Here is a 12892-nt window from a genome sequence, read left to right on the forward strand (position 1 = left end):
ATTTTATTTTCAAAATTTAAATCTTTTTTTATCTTATCTATTATTTTCATTTTTTTAATATCTTATCTCCTCTCTCTTCTTTTTCAAAACCACCTAACTAACTCTTCTCTTCCTTAATTTTCAAAAAAATATCTCCATCTTTTCTTTCTTCTTTTTCAAAACTACCTAACTAACTCTCATCTCTCTCTATTTTTGAAAATTCCTTCTCTTTTCTCTCTCCTATTTTCGAAAATTTAACAATTAAAATTCAAATCTTTTTAAATTAATTCAATTTAATTTTCGAAAAAATTAATTAATAAAATAAAAAAAACAAAAATATTTTAATTCTTCTTCTATTTATACTGCTCTTTTTCTCATATCTCTATTCATCTAGCTCTAGCTCAACTTCTTTATCTTCTTCTTTGCTCTTCATCTCACATCTCACTTGGAGCTTCTTGCCAATTGACACATAAAGCTTTCTTGTGATTTTCTTTTTATTTACTCTTATCTACTATTTCCAATGTATTTTTCTTTTACTTCTTTTATTTATTTTTATTTTTATTTTTTATCTTCTTCTTCTTCCTCTACTTCTGACTTTAAGGAGGAGCTTCTTGTCTATTAGAAGTCTCTTTTTTTTCTTTCTTTTTCTTGGCTTCTTGTTTATGACCAGGAACAGGGATAAAGAATCCCTCTTGACTCCTGATCTTGAACCTGAGAAGACTCTAAGGAGGCGTTTACAACTAGCTAAAGCACAACACTCCAGAAGAGACCTTTCAGAAAGTTTTGAACAAGAAACAGGGGACATGGCCAAACCACAAGAGGAGCCTAGAAAGGTCTTTGGTGACTTCACCATGCCTACCTTTGAATTTTATGGCAAAATCATTGCTGTACCTGCCATTGGAGCTAACAATTTTGAGTTTAAGCCTCAGTTAGTCTCTCTTCTACAGCAGAACTGCAAATTCCATGGACTTTCAATGGAAGATCCACATCAGTTCTTGGCAAAATTTTTACAGATCTGTGATACTGTAAAGACCAATGGAGTTGATCTTGAAGTCTATAAGTTGATGCTTTTCCCCTTTGCTTTAAGAGATAGAGCTAAATTTTTTGGTTGGATTCCCAACCAAGAGAGAGTCTTGACTGTTGGAAAAAGCTAGTAAATGCTTTTCTGGCTAAGTTCTTTCCTCCTCAAAGAATGAGAAAGATTAGAGTGGAAGTACAAACCTTCAGACAAAAAGAAGGTGAATCCCTCTATGAAGCTTGGGAAAGATACAAGCAGCTGATCAGAAGATGTCCTCCTGACATGCTCTCAGAATGGTCCCTCATAGGCATGTTCTATGATGGCTTGTCTGAGATATCCAAGATTTCCTTGGATAGCTCTGCATGTGGATCTCTCCACTTGAAGAAGACACCTGCAGAAGTCAGAGAAATCATTGAGATGGTTGCAAACAACTAATTCATGTACACTTCTAAAAGGAATCCTGTAAATCATGGAACCTCTCAGAAGAAAGGAGTTCATGAAGTTGAGACTCTGAATGCCATTCTGGCTCAGAATAAGATCCTGACCCAACAGGTCAGCATGATCTCTCAACATCTCACTTGGATGCAAACTGCACCTGGCAGTAATCAGGAAGCTTTTCTTGAAGAAGAAACCTATGATCCTGATCAACCCACCATGGAGGAGGTGAATTACATGGGAGAAGCCTGTGAAAACACTTACAACCCTTCATGGAGGAATCGTCCTAACCTCTCATGGAGGGATCAACAGAAACCTCAGCAAGGTTTCAATCAAGGTGGTAGGAACCAGAATAGGTTCAACAACAAACCACCATTCCCATCTTCTCAAGGGAATATGGAGACTTCTAAGCAGAGCCTTTCTGACTTAGCCATTCTAGTCTCCAGCCTCACTAAAACCACCCACAATTTTGTTAATGAAACAAGGTCATCCATTAGAAACTTAGAGGTACAAGTTGGTCAACTAAGCAAGAGGATCCCTGAGATCCCTCCTGACACTCTTCCCAATAATAATGAGGTTAATCTTAGAGAAGAGTGCAAGGTCATAACCATGGAGGTTGAGGCCGAATTGGAGGAGAATGGGAAGACATTGAACGCCAGTGAAGAAGCCTTCACTGGGCGTTCAACGCCCACTAGCCCAGGGAAGCTGGCGTTGAACGCCAGCAAGGACATCCCTGCTGGGCGTCCAACGCCTAGAATGCTAGAGGGACTGGTGTTTAATGCCAGTCAGGGTGGATAGCAAGGGCGTTTGACGTTGGAATTTTTGCCAGTAAAGAATTTTATAAAAACAGTCGCGTTGTAGATATAGTCTCTAAACCAACAGAAATCCCTTCGTACAAACATTTTGGTTGTCATAAGTAACAAAACCCTAAATAAATTGATAACCGAAGTATTCAAACCTCGGGTCGTCTTCTCAAGGAGCTGCAGGGAAGTATGTTCTTATTATTGTCTATGGAGATTGTAAATTAGGGTTTCGAGAATGAGGAGCAAGTAATTTAAGTGGCAATTAAAGTAAATAAAGAACAAGTAATTCAAATAGCAAGTGAAATAAATAAATGACTGTAAATAAACTTTTGGCAAGGTATGAGAAATTAGAGGTCCTATGTTGGCTATCCTTATCAATAATGATAATAATTGAATCTTAATTCCACTTTGTTAGCCTTTACTAAGATAAAGGAAGGTCAAGGGATTAATTGGATTGATCTTCGGATCCTATTTTATTTTCTAAGAAAAGATTGAGATTCTTGTAGCTCAATTCAATTAACAAAGATAACAATTATCAAGCATGTTTGAGTTTGATAACTCCTGAGTTACTGATTTCTTAACCAAAACCAAAAGGAGAAAAGTAAATCTACTGGAATAAGAATGTCTTCAGGATTGGGAATAATTGTAACTAATAAATAAAAGAAAGCAATATTAACTAAAATACCTCAAATAACATTAATCCAAAATAATAATCTGTAACATGAAAGAATTCATAAATTAAATTGCAAAAGTAAATAATCAACTAAGTAATGAATAAAAGTAAAAGAGAAGCTTAAAGTAAAGGAACATTAAACCTGGGATCGAGAGTCACTCCCTAACTAAGAGAAATCCTAAATCCTAAAAGAGAGAGAGAATCTCTCTCTAAACTAAATCTAAATCATGAAAACTAAAACTAAAAGTCATCTCTCTATGAATGGATGCATTCCCTCACTTCATAACCTCTGGTCTATGCCTTCTGGACTTGGATTTGGGCCAAAAAGGGCTTCAGAAATTGTTGGGAACGTTTTCTGTAATTTCTGGTGCGTGGCCTCTGTCACGCATCCGCGTGGGTCACGCGGTCGCGTCATTCGGAGCTTTTCTTGTCACGCGGTAGCGTCAGTCATGCGGACGCGTCATATGTGTTTTGTTTAAGGCGCGCGGTCGCGTCAGTCATGCGGCCGCGTCGCTATTGATTCGCGCTTGGCATGCGTTCGCGTCGCCCATGCGATCGCGTGGATGCCAGTTTCTTTAGAAACTCTGTTTTGTGCTTTCCTTCCATTTTTGTATGTTTCCTTTCCATCCTTTAAGTCATTCTTGCCTTAGAGGATCTGAAACTACTCAACACACTAGTCACGGCATCGAATAGAATTAAAGGTAATTAAAATAAATAGTTTTAAAGCATAGGAAACATGTTTTTCACATACATCACATAATGAGGAAGGGAAAGTAAAACTATGCAATTAATATGAATAAGTGGGTGAAGGATTGAATAAATCACTCAAATTAAGCACAAAATATATCATAAAATATGGGTTTATCAGCGTTCAACGCCCAATAAGCTCACAGAGCTGGCATTGAACGCCAGCACAAGCACACCCCTTGAGTGCTTAAAGCCCACTCAAGAACCCTCTAGCCCAAAACCAAGGGAAACCATAAAGACCTTTGAGGTTCCTTTGAATGCACTTCCGCAGTGCATAGGTTCTGATGACTACTCATCCTCAAGTGAGGATGAAGATACTAGGGAAGAACAAGTTACTCGTTTCCTAGGAGCTCTAATGAAGATAAATGCCAAGCTATTTGGTACAAAGCCTCTAGAAGAAGAACCTCCACTGCTTACCAAAGAACTCCATGCTTTGGTTCAGCAAGGGCTACCTCAGAAGCTTCCAGATCTTGGACGCTTTCTGATTCCTTGCACCATAGGCATTATGACCTTTGAAAAGGCTCTGTGTGACCTAGGGTCAAGTATTAACCTCATATCACTCTCTGTAATGGAGAAGCTGGGAATCCTTGAGGTACAAGCTGCACACATCTCTTTAGAGATGGCAGACAAGACCATGAAGAAGCCATATGGCTTAGTAGAGGATGTCTTGGTTAAAGTTGAAAACCACTACATCCCTGTAAAATTCATTGTCTTGGACATAGGAGAGGATGAGGATGACTGTGTCATCCTTGGAAGACCTTTCCTAGCTACAGCTAATGCTATCATTGATGTGGTTAAGGGAGAACTAACCCTAAAGTTAGGGGAGGATCACATCTTATTCAAGATGCCTCATCCTAATTCTCCCTTTAAAAGAGAGATGACAGTGCAACACCTAGTGTGCTAACCCTCTCTTTTCTGTGCAGAGCTCTGCAAAGCCCCCAGACATCAATTCTAAGTTTGGTGTTGGAAAGCCCTCAACAAGCTATAAGCATAAAGGTATTAAAAAGAAAGTACCTAAAGGCTAGAGGGATAAGAAAGTCCCAACTGAAGGCCTCTCACCAGGCATGAGAGTTGTATTCACTAAGAATTCAGTCCTACCACATACAGTGAACCGTGTCCTATCTCTAGAGTATGTCGAGCTCAGTCATGAGAGGACAAGAAGAAAATTTACTATCAAGGGCAAAAATCTAAGCCCTTACTCACCTCTTTAAGGAGCTGATGAAGGTCAAGCTAGTGACTTTAAAAGAGCACTTGTTGGGAGGCAATCCAAATTTTACTCAACCATTTATTTTCTTTTTTGTTTTCCTTTCAGTTGTCAGAGTCATGATCATGTGCATCAGTCAAGAGACAGATTTCACAACAGTGAAAACAGAACACTCTAAGTGGAGTGTTAAAGTTAAACACTAGCGAGGAAGCCCTCCTAGGCATTCAACACCCCAAGAGGGGAGCATTGCGGGCGTTGCATGCCAGCCAAGGAGTAGTCCCTAGGCGTTCAAATGCCAATGCAGAGAAACAGGGAATCTGGAATTCCCTAGCCTCTCAAGACTGAGAGGTCCCACAGAAGCTCCACCTACCCCACCTTCTTCTACTCTACTTTGCTTGAGGACAAGCAAAACTCTTAAGTTTGGTGTTGCAAAAGCTTTGCTCTTTGACTTCTACCACTCTTAAGTATGGAAGAAGAGGACGAAGCAAACTAGGAAGCATGCATAAGAGCCTGTGCAGCCACCTCAACAAAGACAAATGAGTGACATAGAAGAGATCAAGCAATACATGGGATCCTCAAGGAGGAGCACTGGCCACCATCATTCAGGTGGATTTGTTCTCTTTTACTCCTTTCCTGTCATTTTTCTTTTTTCTGTCTGTTTATCTATTTTTTTTGTCCTAGTTGCATGATCATTTTCATTGATGTCTTAAAGATGTAAAATGTTCCATATATCTCTCACCTTGCTTAAATAAAAAAAATTTTAATTGAAAAGAATTGAGAGATGCATGAATTTCAAGTTTAAAATAAGATTAGTTTAATTAGTTTGATGTGGTGTCATTTGCTTTTGTTTTCTGAATGTATGAAATAAACAGTGCATGTTTGAAGTTGAAATTTTAGAATGTTGGCTCTTGAAAGAATAAGGAAAAAGGAAAAATATTATTGATAATCTGAAAAATCTGAAAATTGATTCTTGAAGCAAGAAAAAGTAGCAAAAAGCAAAAGAAAAATCATGTTGCAAACAAAAAAAATATATGTATGCAAGAATGAAAAAATGCCGAAAAAGAAAAAAAAAAGAAAAAGAAAAATTCATTACTGCTAAAAAATGCAGGAAAAGGAGGGCAGATTGAAAAAGCCAGTAACCTTTTAAACCAAAAGGCAAGGGTAAAAAGGCCCAAGACTTTGAGCATCAGTGGTTAGGAGGGCCCAAAGGAATAAAATCCTGGCCTAAGCGGCTCAATCTAAGCTATCCCTAACCATGTGCTTGTGGCGTGAAGGTGTCAAGTAAAAAGCTTGAGACTGAGCGGTTAAAGTCGTGGTCCAAAGCAAAAAGAGTGTGCTTAGGAACTCTGGACACCTCTATCTGGGGACTCTAGCAAAGCTGAGTCACAATCTGAAAAGGTTCACCCAAGTAAAGTGTCTGTGGCATGAATGTATCCGGTGGTAATACTGGAAAACAGAGTGCTTAGGGTCACGGCCAAGACTCAGAAAGTTGTGTTCAAGAATCAAAATAAGCTTAACTAGAAAAGTCAATAATATCATCTGGATTCTAAGTTCTTAAAGATGCCAACATCTCTGACTTTCAATGGATAGTGAGATGCCAAAACTATTCAGAAGCAAAAAGCTACTAAGTCCCGCTCATCTGATTGTAACTAAGCTTCATTCGAAACTTAGAAATTTATTGTATCTTAATTTTCTTTTTATCCTACTGTGCTTTTAGTTGCTTGGGGACAAGCAACAGTTTAAGTTTGGTGTTGTGATGAGCGGATATTTTATACGCTTTTTGGCATCACTTTCATATAGTTTTTAGTAGTTTTTATTTAATTTTTATTGAGTTTCTATAGGTTTTAGTGTTAAATTCGTATTTTTGGATTCTACTATGAGTTTTTATGTTTTTGGGCAATTTCAGGTATTTTCTGGCTGAAATTGAGAAGCTGGAGCAGAAATCTGATTCAGAGCATGGTTCTAAAAACCAAACCGGACCGATCGATTCAACCGGATTAACTGGGAACCGGTCACCTAGCCGGTCCTGGTAAGGCTAGAAACTGCTTGGCAAAAAACTGGTGAAAAAACCGGTCGAACCAGCGGTTAACCGGTAAACTGGCAGAACTGTCCGATTTTTTAGTGGGTTTTTGGTTTGAAAGTGAAACCCCTCAACGTCGTTGTTTTGTCTCTAAAAAAAAAAGAAAAGAAAGGCTAAACACGAAGCTGAACCCTAATCACCCAGAAGAGGAATCAGTAGCAACAACAACTCATCTCTCCTCTCTTGTCTGCGAAGTGCGAACCATCGCAGCAACTCATCTCTCCTCTCTTCGCAGTCGCATAGCCACCACCACCAATTGAGCAGCCCACCGCCATCTCCACCACATCCCGCAGCCACAGCAGCAACGGGTTTGACCACCGCCTCCTCTTTCCTCGCCGAGCTCGCCTCCTTTTTTGTCGCCGTTACTCACCGCCAGTAAGTAATACTCTGTTATTCACTTATTCCTCCTTGCTACCTTTTGATTTTCTGTGCATGAATTTTTGATTTATTTGTTTGCTGGATTCAAAATTTTGATTTATTTGTTATCTGTTCATGATTTATTTGTTTGCTGGATTCATGATTTTGATTTTTGATTTTCTGAGGTTATTTGTTCATGATTTATTTGTTTGCTGCTTCATGATTTTGGTTGCTGAATTCATAGTTTTCTGAGGTGATTTTGGATTCATCATTTTTTTTCTAAGGTTATTTATTTGTTCATGGTTTTCTGAGGTTATTTTTTGTTTTTGATTTCTGATTGTTACAGATGGAACAATCACAAAGTAACCCACAACTACAAGATAATGCTGTTCAAGATTCTCAAACTGGTTCATCTAGAGGTAAATCTGATCTAGCTTGGCAATAATTTACAGTGAAGTATGACAAAAATAACAAGGCTCAATATACATGTATTTTCTGCTTGAATACTTACAATGGAGGGGGATATATAGAATGAAATATCATCTTGCAAAAATTCCTGGACAAATTAAAGTTTGTAACAAAGTAACTGAAGATGTTGAACTTCAATTCAAAAGGCATTTGGAGGAAAACAAAAAAAATAAGGCAGAAAAAAAAAATTTACAAGTGATTGTTATGATGTGGAAACACAAGCGGAAGAAAAGTGTGAAGCGCCTAATCCTGTACAACCTTCGGCTCCTGCAATAATGGGAGACAAAGGAAAGAGAAGAGCTATTGCTGCTACTCCAATTGGAAGTTATTTTAAGGGAAGGACTACGCCAGGCTCTCAACCAACTTTGAAAAGTGTCTTGGCCAGTAAACAAGTTGTGCACAACGTTAAGTTGGGGCTTGCAAAATGGATCATTGATACACGTATTCCATTCAATGCAATTCAATCACCTTACTTTTAACCTGCCTTGGACGGCGTTGCTGCAATTGAACCTGGTTTCAAGGGACCGTCATATGATGAAATGAGAGTTCATTTGCTGGCCGATCTTAAAAAGGAGTGTCAGTTGCTTGTTGAAGGCTATAGGAGCTCGTGGAAAAGCACTGGTTGTACACTGATGGCAGATGGCTGGACTGATCAAAGGCAACGTATGTTAATTAATTTCTAGTTTATTGTCTTGCTGGTATATCATTTGTTAAGTCTGTTGAAGCTTCTGATATGATAAAAACTACCGATACCTTGTTTAAATTGTTTGCTGAGGTTATTGAGTGGGTTGGGTCTAGTAACATTGTGCATGTGGTTACTGATAATGCTGCGAATTATGTATCTACTGGAAAACTCATTCATGAAAAGTATCCCAACATTTTTTGGTCTCCTTGTGCTGCTTACTGCATCAGTCTTATTTTGAAAGACGTAGCAAGTATTCCTAATATAGCTAACCTTGCCTCTCGTGCTTCAAAAGTGATTGTGTTTGTTTACAATCATATGATTTTCTTGTCATGGCTTAGAAAAAGACCAAATTGGAAAGAAATTGTTTGACCGGGAGTTACACGTTTTGCTACTATTTTCATTACTTTGAAAAGTATATATGATTATAAAGAAGACTTGCAAACATTGGTGGTGGACAAATATTTCACTTCTCATAAATTATCCAAGAGTGTCAATGGGAAGATGGTTAGCTCAATTATCTTGGATAGTAAGTTTTAGGAGGATTGTGTTACTACTGTGATGATTGTTGGTCCTCTTATTAAGTTATTGAGGCATGTTGATGCTGATGAGAAACCTTCTCTGGTATACATGTATGAGGGCATGCAAAGAGCTAAAATTACTATCAAGACAATGTTTAGAAATAGAAAAGCTACATACACACCTTATACAAGTATCTTGAAAATGCGGTGGGATAAGCATTTGAAGCGTGACCTCCATGCAGCAGCATACTTTTTGAATCCAGGTTTCTTCTATAGTAAGGGGTTTGTTGAGAAGGCAAATATCTTGAGGTCTTTACTGTATTTATTTTATATTGAAACTCTTTGCGATGACTTAGTTGCTGCAATGCAAGAGATACAGTTGTATCGAGATTGAAAAGAAAGTTTTGGAAGGGAAAGTGCTTTGAAAGCAATTAAGAGACTCAAACCTGGTAAGTTATTATATTTCCACGTTCAATTTACTTTGAAAGTTTTTTAAATATTGAATGAGAATTGATGTTTGACTTTTATATCCTGATAGGTGAATGGTGGAGGCTACACGGTGGGAGTGCTCCTAATTTGCAAAAAATAGCGATTTGTCTTCTTCATCAAACATCTTCATCATCCGGATGTGAGAGGAACTAGAGCCTCTTTGAACAAATCCATTCAAAGTGGAGGAACCGATTAGAGCATCAAAGGCTAAGTGACATTGTTTATGTGACTTATAATCTACGTCTTCAATCTAGATTGCATCGCAAGAAGAATAATTATGATCCAATTGACATTCAAAGCATTGACACAGTAGATTTTTGGGTAATGGCAAATGAAGATGATCCTGAATTTACTAATGGAGACATCGAAGGCATTGAAAATTTAATTTACACGGATAATGCTATGCCTTCGTATCCTAAAGGTGATTGAAATAGCAAAACTTGTTTCATTTACTAAAGATATATGTTGTAAAGTTATAACTTTAATTTTTTCTTAGTTTTTTATTTTATTTTATTAGATGGAGGAGATGTGGAAGTTAATGTGGATTTGCCTGATGTCGCTGATTCTTCAAATACAGCTTCTTTTGGTGGTACTTCTGAAGATGGTGGCTTTGGATTACCTGTTTATGATGGAGATATTGGAACACTTAATGATGATTATGATTTTTTATGAGTTGCACCTTTGATTAGTTGAAAACTTGCTAGTAATTGTTTCTTTTTAATGTAGAACATTATGGGTTTGTCATTATCTGCGTTTTTTTTTTGTTTAGTTATAAACTTTGATGTTTGAAGTTGTTTGTGAACCTCTAATATTTAGTTATGGATAATTTATTATGTAAAATTTTAAATTTTATTAAGTTAGAAATTATTGAATTTATATATTTAAAATTATTTTTAGGTTTTTTAATAATTTTATTTAATATTTAATTAAACTGGTTGAATCCCGGTCGAACCAGTGAACCATTAAACCAGTGACCTCACCGGTTTATTGACCGGTCCAGTTCTCGCAATATATAATAGTCCATACTTTACTTCGGATTAGAAGGCCCAAAAATGGCGTTCAACGCCAGCTTCCTGCCCCCTTCCAGACATCCAACACCTAAAGAGCAGAGCCCAACGTCCAAAGGCCTAGAGAGGCCCCATAGCTGGCATTCAACGTCCCAGAGACCTCATAGCACGTGGATCTCATTGAAGCTCAGCCCAAACACTCACCAAGTGGGCCTCATAAGTGGATTTTAGTACTAAATAGACTGTTTTACACTTACTAGTCATCTGCTTAGTATTTAAAGACTTTTTACACGTTTTATCATTCATTCTCCATTAGAGAGAACGCACACTCTCCGATTCAGGAGAGCATAATTTCGTTTTACACTTTATTTTATTTTCAGTATGAGTTTCTAAACCTCCTAGGTTGAGGGGAGGAGCCCTGCTGAGTCCTATGAATTAATAAAAGTACTATTTCTTCTTCTTCGATCCGTGTTTAATCTATCTCTAAGATGTATATTCCGATCTTCATCGTGATGAACAGGACAATCTGACAAATTGGCTCTGTTCATCACATTAAGACAAACGTGCCTGACAAACACCCACTTCTACTTGGGTTCGTGTGAGTACCTAGAAGAAAAGCACGAGCCAACAGCTATGATTATACATCTATCAGACGGTTAATCCACGATTTCGTTGGAGACTTCTCGAGACACCAGTTCAGCCGATCTCCGGGGAGATTAAGGTCTCCATGCTATAGGCTAGATCCAAGAAGCAGCGTTCTTTGATCCGGAAGATTCGACCTTGTCTGTGGCGTTTTGAGTAGGATCGTCAAGAGAATGGACTGCTATGTGCTTCACCCTTCGTCAGATTGAATATCACGACCACTGGCCATGGACGTGTTCAACCTGTAGCAGAGAAGATCAAGGACCATTGGTGTGGCTTTGATCACTTACAGCCTGTCATAGAAGAAGATCATTCACAAGCAAAGAAGATAATAGTACCAGAGTTACTTCAGAAAGACAAAGCAACTCCGACTCTCAATCTAATCCTATCATCTATTCCTATCTCTGAAAACACATGCTTTGCACATTCAACATAAAACCTTCTGATTATGCCTGACTAATACCTGCAAGACAAACATAAGCTTGCTTCAAGCCATAATCCTCGTGGGATTGACCCTGACTCGCTCAGGTATTACTTGGACGACTCAGTGCACTTGCTGGTACTGTTGTTGTTGTACGAAATATTGTGGGTTTTGTGTACACATGCACCAGCCTCCAAAATAACCCGGGAGGAATTACAAGAATTTTGTGATTCTGGGTGCTGTGTTGTGGCGGACCGGAGGAGGCGAATTATAATGTATTCATCCCGGGAACCAGGGAACACATTTGCCAAATAAATTTGTCATCTCCCCGGATTCTTTACTAGATGTGGGTATACAAGCCCATGTTCACCGCATTGGGGGTTCGTCTCCCCTTCTCGTCGTTCGTCAAGGCTCTTCTTAACCGATATGACGTCGCCCCGTCACAACTTCATCTGAACAGCTGGGCTGCCATCCGCTATTTCGAGATGGTACGTGAGTACCTGAAGCTTCCAACCTCCATGAATGTTTTTCTTTATTTCTTTCTACTCACCAACCCCTCCTGGGAAGGCATGTATAAGAAGGGCTACCTGTCTTTCTGGGCAGTACAAAATCGACAAATCTTCGGACTTTTTGAAGATTCATTCCATGACTTCAAAGAGACCTACTTTAGAGTGAGGCCAGCTCAGTGTCACCAACCCTTCTGGCTTGCCCTCGAGGGTGAGAAGCGGATTCCGACGTACTGAAGCTCCGGTGCTGGCTCCAATTATTTGAAAAAGATGACCTATGAGGGGCTAGGTCAGGAAGGCCGGCAAATCGCCGACATCCTCTTAGTGATTTTTAGCACTAACGATATTAATCTTTATTTATTGATGGGCGACCAGGAATCCGGCTCAAATGTGTGGGTAAGGCGCGAACTTTGTTATTGTCCCGTTCTCCCAATTAGTTTATATGTCTTGTTCATTTTGAAACTTCCTGTTTTTCCGATCTCTTAACTTGGCTTTATTTACTTTTTTGTAGTCACCATGGCTGCCGGGAATATGACAATAGATCGCCTGATGACTCATTTCTTCCTAACGGAAGAAAGTGATGACGACAGTTCAAAAACTCCTACTGTTGAGCTCCAGGCCTAGGTTGTTGGTGAGGGTGAAGTTCACTCTCACCCCTCGACTGAAGTACCCCTCGAGAACGCTGGTGAGATACCTACCACTGACGAGACAAACTGGGGTAGGGGGTATAAGTTGAAAAAAATCCTGAGGTGATGGTTATCACCAACCCCAAAAAAAGAGAAACACACCCTGGGAGAGAGAATACCCTCACTGCGATGGAAAAGAATACCCTGGGAGTAAGCTCCTCAATATCACACCCC

General features: G+C 38.8%; 1 protein-coding gene and 1 non-coding gene across 2 annotated transcripts; one reads left to right on the forward strand and one right to left on the reverse strand.

Annotated features, from left to right (window-relative positions):
- Positions 1-1177: 1177 nt before the first annotated feature.
- Positions 1178-1284, reverse strand: LOC112761869 (small nucleolar RNA R71). The gene has a single exon (XR_003182241.1). It is a non-coding gene; the product is annotated as a small nucleolar RNA R71 (small nucleolar RNA).
- Positions 1285-8303: 7019 nt separating this feature from the next.
- On the forward strand, positions 8304-10128 carry LOC140180196 (uncharacterized). The gene is made up of 5 exons (XM_072220628.1): positions 8304-8427; positions 8490-8740; positions 9032-9276; positions 9711-9877; positions 9974-10128. The coding sequence occupies exons 1-5, from the start codon at positions 8304-8306 to the stop codon at positions 10126-10128; spliced, it is 942 nt and encodes a 313-aa protein (XP_072076729.1).
- Positions 10129-12892: the final 2764 nt, after the last annotated feature.

Source organism: Arachis hypogaea, chromosome 16 (genome assembly GCF_003086295.3).
Source record: "Arachis hypogaea cultivar Tifrunner chromosome 16, arahy.Tifrunner.gnm2.J5K5, whole genome shotgun sequence".
NCBI classification, from domain to species: domain Eukaryota; kingdom Viridiplantae; phylum Streptophyta; class Magnoliopsida; order Fabales; family Fabaceae; genus Arachis; species Arachis hypogaea.

Bases quoted from the DNA above. Each gene is read 5' to 3' on its own strand.
- LOC140180196 (XM_072220628.1), top strand. From the start codon at position 8,304: ATGAGAGTTCATTTGCTGGCCGATCTTAAAAAGGAGTGTCAGTTGCTT. The intron at 8,428-8,489 runs GTATGTTAATTA...AGTCTGTTGAAG, and splicing joins CTGGACTGATCAAAGGCAAC to CTTCTGATATGATAAAAACT. The intron at 9,878-9,973 runs GTGATTGAAATA...TTATTTTATTAG, and splicing joins TATGCCTTCGTATCCTAAAG to ATGGAGGAGATGTGGAAGTT.